Raw genomic sequence first — 23,436 nt, forward strand, 5'->3', positions numbered from 1 at the left:
GTTAGATGATATTCACTCTCTTAACCTTCAAATCTCGTTAAAGAATACTTCAACCCTAACCAAACACCAAACACAGTGTTAGATGTTTTTTTTAAACAAAAGACGGTGATAATAGAACATGTCAATCAATTAGTACAAATGTATTGCAAAACACATGTAATGTTATTAAGAAACGATATCTTATTTTTACCACTTCATATTTATGCATGATTACATGACACAATCACATTCACTATGATATTTATGATCTTTTACGAATTCCATTCTTAGCCACTTTTAAAATAAATACAAAAATCCTAAATGGAACTTAGGAAGTTAGGACTTCAAAATAACCTAAACAAACTCTAATATGTTTCTATTAATGACATTATATGTTTATTTTAGATTATAGCATAATGTATCTATTAGATTCTGGAAGCCACTTCCTCCCCCTTCTTTACTCCAATCATATTCTTCAACGAATAAAAAACATGGAAATTGTTACAAGTTTTGTGGGTATTAAATTGCTAGAAGATATTAATAAATATATGTGAGTAAAACGTTAAATTTGTTCTTTTAAGTATTATCGATCAATTTTCTTCCAATTTAAGTGATTGGAAATGAACTTTTGTGTGTGGCGAAATTTTTTTCTTATGAAAATTAAAGGGGCACTTCTATTCATTCATGCCATTTTACATTGAAAGGTGCAAACATTACTACTGTGCTGTAAAAAGTATATTTAATTATTGACATTCTGCAATTTTTTTACTCTATACAATCATCAACTAGTTAATCCAATTGCAAGCAAATATTTAATTTTAATTTTAGCTTTTTTATATTATAATCATGGTATAAACTTAGTCTCTCTTTTAAATACATTTTAACTAATCCAATTGTAAGTAAACATTTAATTTTAATTTTAGCTTTTTTATATTATAATCATCGTAGTGTAAACTTAGCCTCTCTCTGTATTAAATACATTTTCACAAATTTCATCTTCTAATTATTTTAATTACATAATCTTAGTCTATCCCTTAACTTGATATTTATTATTTAATAAAATACTAACACACAGAAGAAAAAAAATCATTAAATAAAAAATAATTTTAAATATCAAAATAATTAGTTACTATTTGACTAGATTAAAGATTATTTTATAAACTAAAAAAAATATAGTATTTAAAGTAATTTATATTATTAATAAGAATTTATAAAAATAACATTAGCTACCAAAATTTTAAACTCTATTAATATTTTAGAGATTAATTTAAAATATAAAATATTAGTAACTAAAACTTAGTTAATTAATTTCGAAACTAATTTGTAATTTTTTTATTAATAATAAAAATCACTTTAGATACCAATCATTCTTTACTCTTTAAAATAATATATAATTTAGTTAATATAATAATTAATTATTTTTAGTTTCTAAATTTAATATTATTTAATAATTTTCTTGTAGTGAGATCATACGGTATACCATATAACTCAAAATGACAATTTTGGAAAATAAAGTAAGATGTAAAAGAATATGACAATAGTTAAATCTAAAATACATTTAATCTTTAATATTAATAATTATTAATCAAGTTGGTATTTAAAATCACTACTACCATTTAATTTATAAACATTAGTTCTGCCCGAATTTTGGTTCTCAACCGCACTAAATTAGTGAGATCTATATTAGAATTTTAGATACTAAATCAATACTCTTCACTTTTGATTTATTTATTCATGTCTCCACAATTTATAAACGATTCGACAATTAGTGAGGGAAAGTAAAAAAATTTGAAATAAATATCTAGGTTTTTATTTACACACTACAATGAATTTATTTTTCTAAGGCTTAAATGTCTACTTTCTATTATCCCGAAAACTTTCGATTAATACTTTTAAATTTTTATTTATTTTTAATTTCTACAACATACTTGTGTCATGCTTCATCCTTTTCGTACAGTGTATTATTTTCCTATTAAAAATTACTTATTAATTTACTTTAAAAGTTAATTTTTTCTTAACATACATTCACAAATTTCAAATCTAAGTCTTAATCTTTTTTACATCAACATAGAGTAAGTCATGATATATGTTTAATTTAATTAATATGAATAGTTTATTATTTTTCTTTTACAAAAAGATTACCTTATGATCAAGTTAATTTTTGATTTTGGTCGATTAATTATCTTACATCCTGCATAATTTTATCTCTAATCTTTCTCTTTTTAATCCTATACCCAAACCACATATCGTACAAAACTAATTTTACTGGTAGAAATTATAATTGTACTTGATAAACATATTTTTCATGCACATTAAATTATATATTCTATTAAACATAATCACTCTAATTATTTTACCTTATGAATTTAAACACACAATCAAATCAACTTAAATTGACCAAGTTGGTGATTTGTTTACAAATAAAAAAAATAGATTATGAAGTAACTTTACAGTACAATAAAATCCTTAAATAAAAATTAATTTTAAATACAAAAGATAATTAGTTGTTATAGTGACTAAATTAGAGACTATTTTACAAACTATTTTTTTTTGTTTGTAAATTAATTTTTATTATTGTTAATTAGTTTTTAAGTTGGTATCTAATAATTAGCTACTAAGGTTTTTGCTACCAAATTTAGAATCTGAATATTTGGTAGTTAAAACCTTAGTAACTAATTAGATACCAATTTTTGAAAATTATTTAACAACAATAGAAACCAATTTAGAAACAATTTTTTTTAGTCTCTAAAATAATATTTAATTTAATCATTACAACAACTAATTATTTTTTATTTTTAAAATTAATTTTTTTAATAATTTTCTTGTAATATTATTAAATATAATTAAGTGTAAAATAACAAAAAATAAACCATCTATGGATCAAAGAATCTCATACGACTAAAAGTCTATGTTATAAAAACGAAATCTAGGGAAAGACTTGTCTTAAATCCAAGTTAAAAATTCTTATTAGAAGAGATATTGTATTTAATGTTTAATTATGTCCAATACATAAATAATTTTAGAGAGGACGTGTGTGAAAAATAAAAAGTAATTCTTAATTTTCAATTTATTGCTACTAATTAAAATAATTAATAATTATCTGTAAGGCTATCTAAAAATAGCAAATAATTTATTTATAATAATTTAACAAAGCAACTCATGTGATGTGAGTTTCTCTTTTCCTTTTTTTTTATAATAATCATTTATCACTTTAAATAATTGAACTAACCCACTCTGTACCCAGGACTTTAATATTTTGATATTCGTATTAGTTTGAATTCAATGTATTTTATTTGAAAGTAGAACCTAAAATATTAGTGAAAAGATGGTGAACATAAAAAAAATAGATTCATATTGCATTAAAGTAGAAGTGAGATCCAGAGAAAATAGAAAGCTAATAACAGTTGTTGAACAAAGCCACTCATTGTTTTCTGAATTGTTCTCCAAAGAATTGGAAACTACTCACTACACAGAAAGTTTTGGCTTGATATAAAAGGAGAGACCAACTCCATTCAAAATGTGTCTTTGGTGTGACTCAACCACACCCAAATTTGTTCTTTCTACTGGTAAAAGGTCATTTTCTTGTTAGAAGAAAGATCTTCAATACAGTTAAAAAATGACAAATGAGTCAAAGAATTAGAATTGGTGTTATAACTTTATCTAATTTGATTAGATAGTTTAACAAAATTGATATATTATGAAGTTACTGTTTCAACTCCAATGTGAATTCTTACAATTTATAGACTTAACATTCACAATATAAATATAGTGTTATCCAAAATCTTGAATGTGGATAATATTGGTATTTCTGTCTCAAACATTATCATGATTAGAACTGTTAAAAGAAGCAAATATTTGTCAAAAATTTGGAAATTTGACTGCTAAAAAAAAATGAAAACAAAATCCATGCAAGTAAGGACAAAAGAAGAGGATTGAGGCCACTAAAGCGGCATCCGAAGATATTGGTGACCGCGATAGGCGCCTCAAATATTTTGATTTTATAATGTAAGATTGAGAGAGAGTAACGTTTGTCAAAGGTTTCGTAATTTCGTAATTCATTCCAACATCCAGGGGCATTTACGAAATGCCACCCACATAAGCAAGCAAAACATTTCATTTACCTACGATGCTGTGCTTCTAAATCCAAATGTCACCAACATCATCGTCTTCTTTGTTTTTTTACCAATAAACCATAAACTATTTGCCCTTAAAGCCAAAAAGAAGAGGAGAATACAAATTACAAACAGAGAGTGTAAACAACACAGCATAACATAAAACCCATAACCAAAGCAAGGTCTGCCGTTGAACCACTAACAGCAGCAGGCCAGGGGCTTAATCTCTTCTGCAAAAGTTTTGGTCTTGTTGAAGGGTTTTAAGCTTCTGTCGTTTTTTTTTTCTCGGCATTGTCTCTCAGTTGGCATATATATAGGAATATATTATTTATATATAGATACACCCTTTTGCTTTTTCTGCATTTGGAGTTGTCAAACACCTCTTTTTGTGGAAGTTGTGGTGAAGGGGGAGTGGCAAGATCTTTCATTTTGATTGGTGGAGTAGCCGTTGGGTGTATTGGCAGTAGATCCGGTTGCTAGCTGAGTTTTTGATCCGATCTCTCTCAGAAATGGTATTCATTTCTCATTTGTTTGGATATTGTATTGTGGTATTGGTCGAGTCAATTTCAAGTCTTGCGTTTGTTTGCTTTCAGTGACGTGAAGCTGACTTTGTTGAAATGAGATTGTTGTTTTTCCTTCTTTCTTTTATTAATGAAAATGGGGTTCTTCTTTATCTATGTTAATGGACTGATCTGCTATAGCATAGATGGTAGGTTTGGGCGATTCTTTTACATAGAACCGATTACTTATAGTTTTTATGAACGTGTTCTTTTTGCCAGCTGACATTGTAGGAGTCCAATTCCATGGCGGATATTGTTTTTTATGTTAATTTTGTTCTTTGAAGAAACATGAAGCCACAAGGTCTAAATCTGGGAAGATGATAATTTATTTCAATTTGCTGTTATTTTAACTGGACTTGTAGGATAAAATAATCATATTGTGAATGCTGTCTTCTGATCTTCTGTTCTGAACTAAGTACTGCAAATTTGCTATCATTATATTGTTGCAATGTATCTTTGATTGATTTAGATGATTTTGCATTGATTTAAGTGGTAGGATTGTTTTGAATTTGGTTCAAAATTATAATAAGACATTACTGTTTTTTGTGTTGAGTAAGCTTAATCGAATAGATCTGACCTTACTTTGGCAATGTAGGTGCTTCACTTCAAAGTAGCGTATTTAATGGGTTAATGTGCCTGTCTATGTGATTTAGGAGGCCTAGTTTATTTCCTTTCCTATGCTTGTTACTGTCTGCGTGGTGTAGCTATTGCTTATTAATTCCCATTGGTTGATATTTTCAATTAATAAATTTAATTGGGTGATAGTAGCTTTTGAGTGCTTCCTGGGTTACTAATGTTCCAGTTAATATAAATTATTTCTAATCAGTGTTTCCTACCTTGTTATCTGAAAAGCTTGACTAGTCCATGAATCTTTAGTTTGTTTGTCTTCTATTTCACTTGCGTTGTTTTATATTTTGGTCAATATCGATATTGACTAAAGTAGTAGTTGTGCATATGTTTTCTTCTGATTATGTTGCAACATGCTTTTCATATAGCTGTTAGTTAAGCAACTTTGATTGACCTCCTTCATTAAATTCGTTATTTTCTGCTATTGAAATTGTAGTTAAAATTCCTTAGATGCTATTCCACAATAGAATGTAGTTAAGCTCATGTTTGATTTCAAGTCTACAATTCATGCAAATGAAAAAAATTCATGTCAAATCCTTCAATAATGAAAAAGTTACCCTCTTTTGCTTCTCCTTCAACTTGAATTCTTGCTTGTAGTATGTGCAACTAGACAAGCTATAATACGAAGATGAACTGTGAGGAAGAACTAGAATTTCAGTGGTCTTCTCAAACACATTGTGAAATACTGCTGAATGTTTCTAACAATGGGGTGTTTAGCTACATTTTCAACCACGTGGGTTTAATTTAAACTAAACCCATATTGCATCTTCAGTCTAAGGAAAATTATGGAATGGTTACTTTACATGCTGGTTGAGTCATTCTTGTTTTGACTTTCTGCAGCAAAGTCAGGGGATTGTTTATTTTGAGAAAATGTTTCTTCTTTTACTTTTAATTATAAAATTCCAACTTATTGTTTTCATTTCCTTTTTTTTTTTTTGTTTTCGAAGATTTGTATACTAAATAATAAGAATAACTTTTTTCTGTTTACACTGTTTTTTGTTTTTTAATGCGAAATTTTGGGAGAAGTTGTTTAAACCCGCTCTTTCCTCTGCAAACTTTGGAAACAGGAAGCAAAGTAAAAACTAGGTGACATTTGTAATTAAAATTGAAAATAGAAAAGGAAACTAAACAAAAAAAATTTCTCACAACAGCGAACCCTTACATTTTTGTAATAAACTAGCCAATTATGTTGTATGACTTCTTCTAGTTTGTATGGGTGGACTTATATTTCAATTCTGGGGAATTGAAGACTTTAAAAGATAGAATTTTACTTTTCCTTTTACCCACTGTTTGAGTCTCACTCTAGTTATTTGATTATGTGTAAACTATTATTTGATAGGTACTTAATTCTGTGTAGTTAGTACATTTAAGTAGTGATACTCTTCATATTGTAGGCTGCTACTGCCAATCCTATAGTTGGGTCCCAGATTTGGGTGGAAGATCCTGATGTGGCTTGGATAGATGGTGAGGTCTTGGAGGTTAAAGGAGAAGTAATTAAAGTCCTTTGTTCTTCAGGGAAGACGGTGAGTGTACTCTGTAATATTTGCTAAAATCTAATCCTCAGTAATGCATTTTCATGTTCTTGGAAACTTATCGTTTCTACTTTGAGTGCTTTGATTTCTTTAACATGAATAACTGCTGCAAATCTTTGAGGCATAGTGTAATGAATATATGTGCCTTATTGAACGTTTTAAACTATCCTTGTCTTACAGGATTGCACTTTTATTCTGTATGTTAGATATACATTTTTCTAAATTTGTAATTATCAAATGTTTAAAATGTGTGAAATTTTACCTTGCTTTTGTTTGTCTTGAAATTTGCAGGTTGTTGCTAAAGCTTCCAGTATTTATCATAAAGATACCGAAGTTCCACCAAGTGGAGTGGATGATATGACAAAGCTTGCATACCTGCATGAACCTGGAGTACTGGATAATCTGAGATCAAGATATGATATAAATGAAATTTATGTATGGATTACAGTTTCCAACTCTTCAAAGTTTGTGTCTGTTGCATGAGGCGAATGGTTCCCTTTATTTTGCATTTGTTAGTATCTACATAGTATTGATAAGTGCTGACTAATTTTTTTCTTCCAGACTTACACTGGGAATATACTGATTGCTGTGAACCCTTTCATAAGGCTCCCTCATTTATATGATAGCCATATGATGGCCCAATATAAAGGAGCAGCTTTTGGCGAGCTAAGTCCACATCCCTTTGCTGTTGCAGATGCAGCATATAGGTAGTTTTCATATCTGTCCTGCAGAAGGATCGTGCTAATAGGATAGGAGTCTGACTACACTAATTAATATGTATTTATTTATTTAGGCTTATGATAAATGAGGGAATCAGCCAATCAATATTGGTTAGTGGTGAAAGTGGAGCTGGTAAAACAGAAAGTACCAAGCAACTCATGAGGTATCTTGCTTACATGGGTGGGAGAGCTGCTGCTGAAGGTAGAACTATTGAGCAAAAGGTCCTGGAGGTAAGAGAATTTGACATTTAGGAAGCTGATTTATCTTGTTAACCTTCTTTCTGCATCTAAACTTCTTACAACCTTAAATTCTCTTCATCAACTTAAGCCTTATGTTTTCCCTTCATTGATTTGCAGTCCAATCCTGTTCTAGAAGCCTTTGGCAATGCGAAGACTGTTAGGAACAATAATTCAAGGTGGGAAATAATAGTAAGTTTTCTGCTTATGTAGTTACATCGCAATTATCTTGGTATCGTGTCTTATTTTGTTTTCTCACCTGTGACTTCCGCAGTCGTTTTGGTAAGTTTGTGGAGATTCAATTTGACCAGAAGGGAAGAATTTCAGGGGCTGCTATCAGGACTTATCTGCTTGAAAGATCACGTGTTTGCCAGGTGTCAGATCCAGAGAGGAACTATCATTGTTTTTACATGCTCTGTGCTGCACCTCCAGAGGTTCTGAAGCTATTTTTTCTCAATTAATTTGTTTCTGGATTCAATAATAAATGTAATTAAATTACGATTAGAAAAAACTGTCTGAAAATTGACTTATAGAGGACGTTGATAGAAAATAAGAGCTGATTTCCTTTCCACTCATAATTATTATGTATGCTCTTTTATGTTTTTTTTTTGTTGTTGTAAGATATGTGTTTGCATTGGCAAAATGCTTTCGAAGTTATTTATAGGTATAAGTTTGTGCTCAACTCTTTTTTGATTTTGCTTACTTCTAATTATCTGGTCCTCTCTTTCTGACAGGATGTTAAAAAATACAAATTAGGAGATCCAAGAATGTTTCATTATCTGAATCAATCAAATTGCTTTGAGTTGGAGGGGCTCGATGAATCTAAGGAATATAGGGATACAAGGAGAGCAATGGATATTGTCGGAATAAGTGCTGAGGAGCAGGTACTTTGTAGAGATTTTATTTATATTTGTTTTCAGTTTCTTAAAGCTTGACATATGATTCAATGCTTCGTTTTTCCTTTTCCCCCATTGCTCTTTAGGATGCAATTTTTAAAGTTGTTGCTGCGATTTTACATCTTGGAAACATCGAATTTACGAAAGGGAAGGAGATAGACTCATCTGTGCCCAAAGATGAAAAATCTTGGTTCCATCTGCAGACTGCTGCTGAACTTTTCATGTGAGAAAGCATTGTGCACTTGCATTGTTTCACGGTTTTGCATTGCATTTCGGCCTTGGCTCATAATTTTATTCAGGTGTGATGCAAAGGCACTTGAAGATTCTCTTTGCAAACGTGTAATTGTTACTCGAGATGAAACAATTACGAAATGGCTGGATCCAGAAGCTGCTGCACTCAGCCGAGATGCCTTGGCTAAGATTGTGTACTCAAGATTGTTTGACTGGTAAGCCTGTGAGCAGATTGCTTAAAAATATATATATTTTTGAACCCTATTACAGTTACCATGTTAATCTCTGTTTCTTTAATTTTCTGTCTTGATTCTGTAGGTTGGTTGATAAAATTAATAATTCTATAGGTCAAGATCCTGAGTCAAAATCCTTAATTGGTGTGCTGGATATTTATGGTTTTGAGAGTTTCAAGACTAACAGGTTTGTAATCGCACACCTTTTGTTATGTAATTAACCTTGGTGAATCTTGATGTTAACACTTGCTCCAAGAAACTTATAGATTGTTTGGGAGTCAATGATGTTCTCCTCCACTAGTTGTCTTATTCTAAGATGCTAGATTGAATTTGTTAGCCATTTAGTCCATCCTTAGTTCATTATTAACTTGGTTTGTACTAGGAATGCTTGTGATAAATCCATTTGTTATTTTGGTTTGTTGTCTACCTTTTTTTTATTGTAAAGATGCTGATTTTGTATGTTATGCCTGGTTCTTATGTGTACTTGCAGTTTTGAACAATTTTGTATTAATTTGACCAATGAAAAGCTCCAGCAACATTTTAATCAGGTTTGTTGTTGAAATTATTTTCTTTATAGTTGAGAGCACCTTTTGCTTGTATATTTGAAACTATTGGAAATCTTACATCAACTAGCGATATGACCAAAACTATAGTATATAAGTGGATACAAACCTTATTTTATAAGCCGGTTTGTGAAGTTGAGTTAGATTTAAACTCCACTTTTTATGATAATATTGGATTGTGCCATCTACTATCAGACGAATCACAAAATCTAGTCCTTGGTATGATTATGTGTTGGAGATCCCACATTGACTAAGGATTTCACTAAATAATAGTATATACGTGGGTGTGAACATTACTTTATAAACTGGTTTTGTGAGGTTGAGTTAGGTTTAAAATTCAATTTTTTAAGAGAAACAAAGAATAATCTCTCTCTTTTAGTTTACTTTCATGTTCTTGTAATGCCCAAATATGTTTTTCTGCAGCATGTTTTCAAAATGGAGCAGGAAGAATACAAAAAAGAGGAAATTGATTGGAGTTACATTGAATTTGTGGACAATCAAGATATTCTGGATCTCATTGAAAAGGTTTCCCATCTAACTCTGCAATCCTTGGCTTGGTCTCTTGTAGGTTGCTTGGTTTTGTCGAAGATATTCGTTCATTTCGGTTAAAAATTATATATTAAATGTCATGGTGAACACGACAGAGATGTAATTGGTAAATTGGCTTATGGACAGATGGTGCGGTGGCACATTTTCATTGGTTGAGACATCTTGAGCTTTTGTCTGGAAAATGCCTTTGATGTTTCTGTTGCTATATTGGTTATTACATTCTAAACAGTAGTTAAACTGAATAACATCAAATGTCAGTCATGTGAGATGTGAACTAGTACTAGCTTAAGTGAAAATAAAGTATCATGACATAGCATAAGTTGCTTGATTTAGTTTTCTTAGCTATATCATTGTTAAGTGATATCAAAATAAAAGGTGTAAACCTCGTGAGTCAATTTGGGTGGATGAAATGTTTTAGTTGGCTGGCATTGCTGATTGAAGTGTCCCTAAACAGTACACTTTTAGAAAATCTAATTATTATTATACATAATGCTGGAAATCTTAACAGCCTTGTGTTCAAACTGTTGCAAACCTAATTAATAGGTTTGTGGAGCATAAGCTAAGTGTTGTGGTTAGAATATTGCATCGGTGGGTGGACATACAAATCAAGGTTATAGAGAAAGAAGCAGTAAATGAGGGGAATCATTTTGAAAATCAGTTGATGTGGAAAGCAGCTGCTTGAAAATTTGCCCTGAAAGCAAAAGAGACATGAAAGGGAGAACGTATTTTGTTTATAGGGGGTTAAATGAATGAAAACATTGAAGTTATGATTTTTCTGTCTTTTCAGAGACTAGGTTGAATTTATGAATGAATTAGAGAAGGCAAATCTGATTACCTTGAAATGATAATTGCTAGTTGAGTGCACCCAAATTGACCCTTGTTTTGCTTCCCCTTAAATAGAAAAAATATCATGTACTTTTTCAATGCATTATTTTTCCATTATTTCTGTTAGCACACTGATATCTTAGTTGTCTTTGTGCAGTTTGCTATTAGTGAATTTATGATTTACAATTAGAAATTTATTTTGAGTCTTGAATTATCTTGTATTCATTTGCAGAAACCTGGTGGCATTATTGCTCTTCTGGATGAAGCTTGGTATATTTTATGCTGATAGCCCACATATTCTATCGATTATTTTACTGAGTCTCTGATAGCTATGTTTTTGTTCTGTGCAGTATGTTTCCTAGATCTACACATGAAACTTTTGCCCAAAAGCTGTATCAGACCTTCACAAACCATAAAAGGTTTAGCAAGCCTAAATTATCACGTAGTGACTTTACAATTTGCCATTATGCTGGAGATGTAAGTTGGTTATTTTGCTATTTTTTCATCCAGATATAATAAGTAAATAAATAAGACACATTTATAGTATAAGCACATGCCGGAATGCTTATGTGATTTAATCTGTCATTTGTAGGTCACTTATCAAACTGATTTTTTCCTCGACAAAAACAAAGATTACGTCGTTGCAGAGCACCAGGCACTTCTTTATGCTTCAAAATGCCCCTTTATATCGGGTTTGTATCCTCCTTCACCTGAGGAATCTTCGAAACAATCAAAGTTCTCCTCCATTGGCTCACGATTTAAGGTTGGTTATTTGAAACCAACTCTTTTGTTTTTCTTGCCTAACCTAAGTGTTTGAGAAAACAATTTAATATGTCTTGCAGCAACAATTGCAATCTTTACTTGAAACTCTCAGTTCCACTGAGCCACACTACATTCGTTGCGTTAAACCCAATAATCTTCTCAAGCCAGCAATTTTTGAGAATAAAAATGTTTTGCTGCAACTACGTTGTGGGGTAAGGCTGCTAGTATTTTATTGTTTTTCTTTTATGATAATATTATATCGCACTGAAATGGAAGTTAAACCTGATATCATGCAAGTTTATACTTATTGATGTAGTTCGTCTGATTGTAGGGAGTTATGGAGGCAATTAGGATAAGTTGTGCTGGATATCCTACAAGAAAAACCTTTGATGAATTTGTGGATCGATTTAGTCTTCTTGCACCTGAAGCATTGGATGGAAGGTATCTGAATCGTGCATCCTTATTAGTCATTATTCTGAAAGTGCTTACCTTTTTTGTATTTTTACTTTTAGTTCTGATGAGGTCACTGCTTGCAAGAGGATTCTAAAGAATGTTGGACTTGAAGGTTGTCAGGTAACTACTATGTGAGAGAATCTTTTATCCTTTGGGAGTCTTTTTCTTTCCACTGGGAGAAGTGGTATCGTTTCCTTTTCTCCCATCCTTGTGTGATTCACTTATACTACCATTATATCGCCAGTAAATTTGGATGGTGTAGTTTAGGTTTAGGAATGATCACAAATGCATGTGTTTATCAAGCATATACAAAAATGAAATGCTATTAATGCTCATCTGTACTCACTGTAATGATATCCACCATTGCATTAGATAATTGCATATTGGTGATACAAGGCTTATATTATCTTTTTCTAATTTAGTGGTTTTGTTTATTGCCACAGATTGGCAAGACAAAGGTGTTTCTTCGAGCTGGTCAGATGGCAGAACTAGATACCCGTAGAAGTGAAATCTTAGGAAGGTCAGCAAACATTATTCAGAGAAAAATTCGTTCATATTTGTCACGCCGAAGTTTCATATTGCTTCGTCTGTCGGCTTTGAGGATTCAAGCTGCATGCAGAGGTATCTGCTCTTTGCTTCTTGAAATATTAACTCACATGTTGCAATTGGGAAGAAATTTTTGTACTTTGTGAAGTCTGATGACTTTCTTTGTACTGACTGCAGGACAACTTGCTCGGCAAGTATACGAGGGAATGCGGCAGGAGGCTTCTAGTTTGGTGATTCAGAGGTGCTTCCGCATGCATATTGCTAGGAGGGCATACAAAGGTTTGTATACTGCTGCTGTCTCTATCCAGACTGGTATGAGGGGAATGGCTGCACGATGTGAGCTCTCCTTTAGAAGGAGGACTAAAGCAGCAATTGTCATTCAGGTATTTTGAACATTTTTACTGTTTCTGTTCATGCATTCTAATGCAAAATCATTGTTACCGAGCTTTTGAATTTTTACTTTGGGTTCAAATAGAATGTTATTTCAACATTGATGATTGTGTATTGTAGAGCCACTGCCAGAAATACTTGGCACAACTTCATTTCACCGAACTAAAGAAAGCAGCAATTACAACACAATGTGCATGGAGAGGAAAAGTTGCTCGGCAAGAGTTGCGAAAGCTCAAGTTGGTATGTACTTACTTATGATTTACTCCTTAATCCTTGGCATCCATGCATGAAAATATGTTTTAAACTTGTGTTGTGACCTGTGAGCTCATAAATATCATCATGATAGTACCCAGGGAATAGTTTTTATGGAAATTGAATTTAGATTTCAGTGAATTCATAGGTGTATTGAGACAATTAGTTTGCGGTATATGCCCTTTAGAATTTGTAGCATAATGTTCTTTAAGTAGCAAGTAATTACTAGGCAGTATTTTTTACTGCTTTTGAGCCACAGTCAAAAGAAAAACATGTTAAGTTTTGATATGTAGAAATTGACTTGTACATGAAAGCTTTGTAATGGTTCCCTCATCACATTCCAAGCTAACCCATAATCATTGTAGTACTGTACAAAACTTCATTATCCTGCACGAAATTTTCACTTCATGTAGCAACATTGTAAAACTACATTAATTATACTCCTCCAGGCAGAGGTTTTTCCACTTCATGCATTTATCATAGGTACTGCCTATATTTTTACTGCAAGGTTCTCATTTTCACTACTCTATGCCTTCAGCCAATAATATCCCACTTCGCTTTGATCAATTGTATCTATGATATGGATAGCATGTAGTTGACTACCTCATTTATGAAAAATGCATACCTAACCTAATATTCCCATCTCAAACTACTACATGCTTATTTGAATTAAAGCTTCAAAAATACTTTAATTTCAAAAGCAGCAAATATTTCTTTTCCTTTCATGCATTGAAATTCACAAAAGCATTTTGTAACTTTAAACTAAGAATGTATTACCTATAAAACTTTTGCAGAATGCAGTAAAATAGCATGCATATTAGGGATATTGTCTGAATCTGTCTGCCTTTTCATTTCGAGTTTCTAGTTAGCAAATAGGAAATGTATAAAATGTTGACGAGGGAGCTAATCTAAGGATGCATTGGACATATTTTAGGGCTCTATTAATCCTAAATGCCAAAAAGGAATGGAATCCTTATACCAGGAAAAATTTCACAGAAAATGTGGATGTCAGTAAAATCTACATGGTACACCATTATGCTACTAAAAATCTGGATTCAACTTCAGCTTCAGCAGTAGTATTATTTGAATATTCCTCTTAAGCTGTTGATTACTCAATTTCCCCTTCAAACAGTTTTTATTCTCTTGCTTTGACTGCCACTGGCATATACTTCACTTTAAGTAATTGAACAATGTTATCATACTTCACAAAGTCCAAAGTAGATCAACCACTGACCTTTTCTCATCTTTGTCCCTACTCTACTGTATGCTTGCACCTAACTAGATGTATAATCAGATTGCATATCTCAGCAAGCAGTATGGTTGCATATATTGTTTGGGTTTACTTTTTTGTATGAAGAGGTAATATGTTAGGATCAACTATCTGTGATTGTTGGGCCTTAAAAATGCTAGGTCAATTTTATACACTTTTTTTGGCGAGGGGAACTTTTTCAATACTATTACTTCTTCAGATTGAGTTTTCACCACTTTTTGTGTATGATTGAGATTTTTATTTTTATTGCAGTCTGCAAGAGAAACAGGAGCTCTCCAAGCTGCCAAAAGTAAGCTTGAAAAGCAAGTTGAAGACCTTACATTAAGGTTGCAGCTGGAAAAACGTTTGAGGGTAAGATACCATGGATTTTTCTTTACTAACTTCTAATAAAACAAAATGTCGTAGTGCGCTTTTTAGCACCTTAGCAATACTTGTTTTAGAAACTTTTCTTACTGGAGTGAATTTGATTTGTGTAATTAATGAGAAGGAACTTCTTTCTGCACTTTCTGAGAAAGATGTAAGAAATTGATAAACATTATTTAGTTAGTATCTTGGAAAGCTTCTTAAGCCTGCATTATTGCATATAGGTTGACATGGAAGAATCAAAAGCTCAAGAAAATCAAAGATTACAATCTGCTTTGCAAGAGATGCAACTTCAGTTTAAAGAAACTAAGTTACTTCTTGAAAAGGAGAGGGAGGCTACAAAAATAGCAGCAGAGAAAGCTCCCATTATACAGGAGATTCCAGTTGTTGACCATGCTTTGTTGGAGAAGCTCAATAGTGAGAATGAGAAACTCAAGGTAAAGTGGTTATGGCATGGATATCCGTGCTTCATTTCAAGAAAGTATTTGTATATTGATAATATCATCACATTTTGTGGAAGATCTATTGTCATATTGTATTATTAAGATAGTATTTCATGGATTCTGTTACAGAACATGGTGAGTTCACTGGAAAAGAAAATTGATGAAACAGAAAAAAGGTACAAAGAGGCTAACAAAATTGGTGAAGAAAGGTTAAAGCAAGCTTTGGATGCGGAATCAAAAGTAGTCCAGTTGAAGACTGCTATGCAGAGGTTGTATTTGTGATTAAACTTTGTTGATATAAGAGAAATATTTAATTGACATCGTTTGATGTTTTGAACCCGTTTTTGTCTCCTGAGTTGTAAAGGTTATCATTCATACTCTATTTGCTGTAACAAGATGTCTGTCATCATGACCATTTTTTAATATTTATAGGCTTGAAGAGAAATTCATAGACATGGAATCTGCAAACCATATTCTTCAGAAACAATCACTACTAAACTCATCTGTGAAAACAATAGCAGAGCACTTGTCTTCCCCAGTGGACGAGGTAATTTATTGTTGCTAAGGTATACAAGTTCTCATGCTCTCCATGTAAATATACATCTACTGAAATGCTGACATTTTTTTATGCAGAAATTAGAAAATGGTCACCATGTGGCAGAAGAGCAGAAAGCTGTTGTAAGTATTCTTTACTACTACTGTTTTTGTGTGCCTTCTGTAACACTTGACTGTGTCCAATGGATAAATTGACTGACCTTTGCAGGATACATATGTCACGCCTGTGAAACAATTTGGTACAGAATCTGACTTCAAACTGAGGAGATCTTACATTGAACGACAACATGTATGTACTTAAAATTAGGAATTTAATTCTGTTTGTTGTCATGGTACTTCATGCAAAACATATCATTCTCAATGTAAACTCTTGTTTACTGTAGGAGAATGTTGATTCGCTTGTTAACTGTGTTATGAAAAATATTGGCTTCAATCATGGAAAACCCATTGCTGCATTCACCATTTACAAATGTCTTCTCCACTGGAAATCATTTGAAGCTGAAAGAACCAGTGTATTTGATCGTCTGATTCAAATGATTGGTTCTGAAATTGAGGTAGTGTAATTACATTATTCTAAATTATATTTTATGGCACATGATAAGATAATATTAGGAGAAAAGCCTAGTTGAAAATTTTGAGCATAGTACAGGAGGATTTAATTATGTTAAAGATAATATGATTTATCCCATGTATTTTCACAATTTAAATTGTATATCATGTTAAAAATGTAAAAACTTACTTTTCTGCCTTTTTTTTAAGCATTTGTAAGTTTGATATAATTTTTTGGGGTGCAATGGGAGTATGATTAAAAATTGAGTGTATTTTTTGCTGTTTGTTTTGGGGAAGGGGGAATTTAAAAGAAATTCATTACTGCTGAGAAGATGATTACAAAGAGTTTGGAGGATAGCAGATTCTCTTTCAAAAGGAAAACAAGCTGTAGAACAAAGAAAACCTAGATGAAGCAAAGCTACTCAACATATCTGTTAAAGAAACCCCTAAAAAATATTTGTTTTACACCAATTAGAAGCCAAATCTGCTTGTTCAAAAAATTGCTGAAACATGTTAGACTTAAATTCCTTCGAAATGTGCCGTAGACTATGCATTACCACAAATGGACGATTCTTTCTTTCTTTCTTCCATAACCAATAAAACTAACTAGTTAATAAGAAACTCGTAGAAATTAGACTTTAAGTCTATTGGAGATCCCACATCGACTAGAGATAATTTACAATATATATAAGTAGGAACAATTCTCATCTTACAAGTCAGTTTTGTGAGAATGACTTGAGCTTAAAGTCCAATTTTTAATTTGGTATCAAAGCCTACCCTAGCGAGGACCTATGGTAGATTTGCATTTACTTATATATTATAATTTTTTAGTATTTCAAGTGTAAGAATAAAGGGAGGTTACACGATGATAAGTACAACAAACCTCTTAAGATAAATTTGATACTATCATAGTAAATGAATTTTAAATTTAACTCAACATCACAAAATCAACATGTAAGGTAAAGTTTGGACCCACTAATATAATTTCAGACATATATCTAATTTATGTGTAAGATAGAAACTGGTCACTTTCAGTGGTTATTTTAATAATATATGTTTTCTTAATGCTTTAAATTAGAGTAGGTTTTGTTAGAAATGTAGGTTTGAAGATCTAGAACTTCTAAAGATGTTAAAATCTGCAGCAAGCCTAGATAATCCAAAAATTAAAAACTTCAATCCAGGGAAAGCAAGTGCATCCTAGTGAGAAAAATCATACTTATACCAAAAAGATTTTGTTTTGTCATCAACTCCTCATCCTGCTAAGGGTGTTTCATGGATTAATGCAGCCTACGGAAAACTGAATTGTACATCATAACTACGCAGATTATTTTAATGTGGTCTATTACAAAAATTACTGAATATGCAGTCTAGTGGAATGTAATGTTCATTATCAGTTAATAACTATTGTATTGGAGGAGGGGATGTCTCGTTTTTTAGTTTAATTCTTTTTCCAGGATATTCTTACTGTGAAATTATTGGTGTAAGAAGTAGCATGTAAGCAGGCTTGAATGCTTCTTTGGCAGTTTCATAGTTTATTGTTGTGGTTATTCTTCCCTCCATTTCTTTGTAGAGTTTATGTTTTTATGAACCTGTTTGTATTATTCATTGAGCGATGAATTATTTTGTGGGTACTGTAATGTTAAATGTTTTTGAATCTAATTTTTTGTGATATTCAATATTAATTATGTTTTTGTGATAACTAACGAAAGTGTTAGTGCACTCTTCAAAAGTAAATAAATATTTGACTTTCTTCTTCCTTGCTCTCTCTTTTACGTTACAGAGTCAAGATGGCAATGATCATATGGCTTATTGGCTGTCGAATACATCTGCGTTATTGTTTTTACTTGAACAAAGTCTTAAATCTGGGAGTTCAACAAATTCTACCCCAGTTAGAAAACCACCTAATCCAACATCCCTCTTTGGAAGAATGACTATGGTAATGGATATTTCTTAAATTGTATGCAAACTGATTTTCATCTAGCACTTGAACAATTACAATGATTAATTCAAGGGTATAAATTGCAGAGTTTTCTTTCATCCCCCTCTTCTGCCAACCTTGCTGCCCCTCCATCCGATGTTGTGCGCAAGGTAGAAGCTAAGTACCCCGCCTTGCTTTTCAAGCAGCAGCTCACAGCCTATTTGGAGAAAATATATGGCATCATTCGGGATAATTTGAAGAAGGATTTAACTGCAGTTCTTGCACTATGCATCCAGGTGTGTTGAAATCAATTTATCAATTGTTACAACTCAAGTTTCCTGGACAAAGTATAATACAATGTCTTGTTCATGTAGTTATAATTATTTACCAGATATTTTCTATAAATTCCCAATGATTCTGAGCCTAATATTATTTTTGTTGTATATTTTTTCATTCTATATGTTCTTTATGCAAATCTCATGTTGATATGTAGGCACCAAGAACATCAAAGGGAGGGTTACGTTCTGGTCGATCCTTAGCTAAAGATTCCCCAATGGTTCACTGGCAGAGTACTATTGAATCCCTAAATTCCCTCCTCTGTACATTAAAAGAGAACTTTGTAAGAAGATAAAACTCTATTAACTTCTGATTACTGAGCAATTACCTCTGTTAGCCACGTCCATTCCATTTCTCAAAATTGCTAAAGTGTGGTATATTTTTTTTCTATTTCAGGTGCCACCAGTTCTTATTCAAAAGATCTTCAGTCAGACATTCTCATATATTAATGTGCAACTTTTCAATAGGTAAGTAGTTTTTGCATACATGCATAACATTTTCTTTTTGCATCATAATTTTTTTTTCCTTAAAATGTGGGAAGGCTAACACCTTTTTTCTCAAATGATTACAGTCTTCTTCTTCGACGCGATTGTTGCACATTCAGCAATGGGGAATATGTGAAAGCTGGATTAGCTGAATTAGAGCTTTGGTGCTGCCAAGCAAAGGAAGAGGTAAATTGTTTTTGCTTTAACTGTAATGCGTTTATCTCAAGTTATGGTATTATATTACTTGGCTTTACTGACATATGGTGATGATGACTTGTTGTTGTTATGCACTTCTACGTCCTTTTGAATTGTTGTACGCATTTTAATAAAAGCTCCAACTAATTGCCTCGATCACAAACTTGCAGTATGCAGGGTCATCATGGGATGAACTCAAGCACATAAGACAGGCTGTTGGATTCTTGGTAAGTGTGTCTCATTTGATAATTTAGAACCTTTTCATGGTTTTAATGTGCTCATATTTTGCTGGGGCTTCACTATTTAATGGTGAATGATGATTTTGTGTTGCATTTTCTTTTGTTTTTACCTTATCAAAAAAATCTGGAAGTTTCATGAAATGAGTAGTTTTGGTGACAGGATAAATCTAGCAAATATAAAGGACAGAAGACAGATCTGCTTTAACTTTTAGATCAAGATTATCTTTAAATGCTTTTTCATGTTTGAAGTAACTACTATCATTGTAAAATATACTATATTGGTCACGGAAAGAAAATTATGCCCCAACAAATCCCTAGGAGACTTAGTCAGATTTAAATTTAACTAAAACAAAACAGGATGAAGGATAGGCACGAGACAGCTGTTGGAAATACATGGATTATTCATCAAATCCTTATGCATCTATGCAATATGCTTTATTTCATGAGAACAGTACCATATTATATACAAGACCAAGAGAATCAATCCTGTGAATTTAGGAATTAGAATCATTTTAGAGACAGAAATAATAGAAATAGAGCAGTTCTAGTTACATAAATGGAAAATATTTCCCTTATTATACCATATATCTCAACAATATTTCTCACAATAGCTGCACACTAGCTAAATTTTTCTAAGATCTAAGCTTGTTACAATTAAAGCTATTTTTTAATAGAAAACAAACAAGCCCTAAACACAGAGGTTGGGGCAAGAACAATTCAGAAACTGAGCACAACCACCAAACACCTAAGGGACACAACAAACCAAGTAACCTCTAAACAAGACGAGGAGCATAGCAAATTAAGCACAATAGCCAAACAAGATGGGTGTAACAGACCAAGCGTAGTTGCAAAACAAGTAGAAGAGTTTTGAAAATCAAGTGCAGCCACCAAACTAGCCACCAAGCTATAAGAGGGGGCCAGCAATCTAAGTTCAAGTACCAAAGAAGAAGAGGAGCAGAACAAACCAAGTGCAGCCTCCAAACAACAGCAAAATAAAAACCAAGAGCACGGCCAAAAATCCATTGGACGCAGCAGGTTGTTGAGAGAAATAGATATGAAAACTTGTTGGAGGATACACCCTGATCAACAATATTTCCATGATCATACCAAATTTCTTAACAATATTTCCCTAAATATCTTCAGGGAAACCTTTTTGGAAACTCTAACGTACTTGTTTATAACCGTGCACATCATGTGTGTTAACTTCAAGAGATAAACATTAGACCTTGTAACAGGCCTTGGAATAAATATGTTGAATAAGACAAGAAGATGTATTTTATTTTCTTTTCTTCATGAATATTTCTTTTATATGAAGTGATTAAGATCAAAACTGTCTTAATTGTTCCCATCTTGTTTAATTGTTGTCTATGTTTATATATACAGGTTATTCATCAGAAGTACAGGATTTCCTACGATGAAATCATCAACGATTTATGTCCTGTAAGTCTTTATCTATCTCAAACTTCCATGTGAGTGAGTGAGGCCTGTATCTCTCATCAACATAATGGTCTATGGAGTTTTTTTTTTATAAAATATTTAGAGATGCAAGCCACCTGGGTAGCAGGGTGGTGATGGGGGTAATCGCACCTGAATCTTAAAGCTTGCCCTAGAGCCAAATTGAGCTTTTGACTATGGATTCACTTGTCTGTTTCTTCTGCTAGTAGCTGTTGAACATGGTTGCCCAGGTTGTTAGTTTGTTTAACCTGGGGAGTGAATGAGGTTACTTCTGGGACTGAAATTCAGATGTATGTTTGCATTTAGTTGCTATAAGAGGTGGATTAAAGGAGACTAGGGATATTGATATGTGTATGGTCGCAAAAGCTTGCTTTTCTTTTGCTGATTAATTCTCAATGTCTTTTATAGTGTATATGTTTCTTTTGATGCATTTTCCTTCATTTTTCACCCCCTTATCTTCTGCTTCTCCAGGTCTTGAGTGTCCAACAGCTATACAGAATATGTACACTTTACTGGGATGGTAACTACAATACTCGAAGTGTATCTCCAGATGTAAGTTTGTGTGTATATTTACCAATATCAGCAAAAGTCATTGCTGAAGTTGTACATGCTTGACTAATGCGCTCAAATCTTCCTCCAGGTACTTTCAAGCATGAGGATGCTAATGGCTGAGGACTCCAATAATGCTCAGAGTGATTCTTTCTTGTTGGATGACAGTTCTAGGTAAGGGCTCTTTTAATAACATTAACTTTTGCCATTAGAACATAGAACTATGTAGTGGGGAAATATGATCTTTTGATTTTATTGGATAATTTTCTCAACAAGTACAAGAAAAGAAAATAAGAAGGTAAAATAAATTAAGAAACTTTTATTCACAAGGTATAACTTTCGCGTTTCATATTTATGGAAGCTCACTTCTTTAACTTCTACAAAAGTTGTATTGCATAAGCTGATTTTAATTTTAACAAGAGGGAAGAAGTTTGATTCACTTCATCTTACTTTTCCCTCCTGAAGTAGTACTTGAGGATAAATTTATTCAAATAGGGCCCTTAGTTTATTTGTAGTGTAACACATGCCAAAAGTAGGTGATATTCAATTTGTGATCTTTTGATACTTGGTCAATTATTATTGCAATTCTTTGATGTCAATCTTCTGGGTTTGTACTTGACTAATTAGAACAAACGTTTTTTGCTTCTTTACAGCATCCCTTTCTCAGTGGATGATCTTTCTACATCAATGCAAGAGAAGGATTTCTCAGACATGAAACCAGCGGATGATCTTCTTGAAAATCCAGCCTTCCAATTTTTGAATGAGTAGGCCTAGAAAACTTGGTATACTTCTAAATTTGTCTTCTCAAGCCTGACAACAAAATCAGTTGTTGGTCCTTGCCATTGTTGGTTGTAAATGCCTTTCATTTATTCTCTCTACACCAGAAAAAGAAAAAGAAAAACTTTACACCCTTTTGGCCATATCCCTGCATTCTGTAAAGTTATTTTTTTATTCTTTTGTTAGCATTCAATTGTAAAATGTTAATTGTTAATAGGGGCAAGGGATATTTTTAGCATCAGTGAGCTTGCCTTGTATTTTCCTTTTTTTCCCTCTTTTCTTGTCCTTCTGATCAATTGAAGCACTTGTACTTTTTTGTTTTGTGGGGCCAAGCTCACTATAATTTTTGACTTTTTTATATGGAAACACTTGCATAGTAATGAATCCTATGATCTGAACTCTAGTTATTATTTTCCTAGCATCGAAGTGTCACGTTACTAGTAACTTCTGGAGGTGACATTTACTACGTCATCGTTAACTGAGATCTATTATATTTCATGTTGATGAAAACTTGCCTAACTGTCCTATAGCTGTTATTGAAGAGTACTTCAAACTGTACTTGTGCTTTATTCAAGTTATTTCTTTTTAAAGCTTTTGGTGTGTTTTGTTATTCATATATCTATATGGATATTTTTGTCCATCTTACGTTAAAATCAACTATTTGGGATTGTCCTTCCGTTATTTTATTTGTCTTATAACCACTGTTTCATCCTGTATGGAACCTTTGGGATTACAAATTTGACACCAGTTAGGGTTTTCGTACCTTAACTAACTAACGTTGGTCAAATCATGACTTAAAAAAGTCAAATTTGATTTGGAAGTAAAAATGAACAAGT

The 23,436-nt window shown here is 32.3% G+C and overlaps 1 protein-coding gene across 1 annotated transcript; it reads left to right on the forward strand.

Annotated features, from left to right (window-relative positions):
- The first annotated feature begins 4,102 nt into the window (after positions 1-4,102).
- Positions 4,103-23,018, forward strand: LOC137814356 (myosin-6-like). The gene is made up of 39 exons (XM_068617050.1): positions 4,103-4,603; positions 6,673-6,801; positions 7,102-7,245; positions 7,372-7,517; positions 7,604-7,760; positions 7,887-7,945; positions 8,041-8,200; positions 8,501-8,650; positions 8,749-8,885; positions 8,962-9,108; positions 9,212-9,313; positions 9,617-9,674; positions 10,113-10,214; positions 11,296-11,333; positions 11,414-11,540; positions 11,656-11,826; positions 11,906-12,037; positions 12,157-12,266; positions 12,338-12,398; positions 12,722-12,899; positions 13,002-13,207; positions 13,335-13,454; positions 14,989-15,087; positions 15,324-15,536; positions 15,672-15,811; positions 15,975-16,089; positions 16,176-16,220; positions 16,306-16,386; positions 16,481-16,651; positions 18,427-18,582; positions 18,672-18,860; positions 19,058-19,183; positions 19,297-19,367; positions 19,472-19,571; positions 19,751-19,807; positions 21,203-21,259; positions 21,746-21,826; positions 21,915-21,997; positions 22,477-23,018. The coding sequence occupies exons 1-39, from the start codon at positions 4,601-4,603 to the stop codon at positions 22,589-22,591; spliced, it is 4,536 nt and encodes a 1,511-aa protein (XP_068473151.1). The 5' UTR covers positions 4,103-4,600; the 3' UTR covers positions 22,592-23,018.
- The last annotated feature ends 418 nt before the right edge of the window (positions 23,019-23,436 follow it).

Source organism: Phaseolus vulgaris, chromosome 1 (assembly GCF_000499845.2).
Source record: "Phaseolus vulgaris cultivar G19833 chromosome 1, P. vulgaris v2.0, whole genome shotgun sequence".
Taxonomy (NCBI): Eukaryota; Viridiplantae; Streptophyta; class Magnoliopsida; order Fabales; family Fabaceae; genus Phaseolus; species Phaseolus vulgaris.

Coding starts and splice junctions, on each gene's coding strand:
- LOC137814356 (XM_068617050.1), top strand. Junction 12,900..13,001: donor GATTCAAGCTGCATGCAGAG/GTATCTGCTCTT, acceptor TACTGACTGCAG/GACAACTTGCTCGGCAAGTA. Junction 21,998..22,476: donor TTGTTGGATGACAGTTCTAG/GTAAGGGCTCTT, acceptor GCTTCTTTACAG/CATCCCTTTCTCAGTGGATG.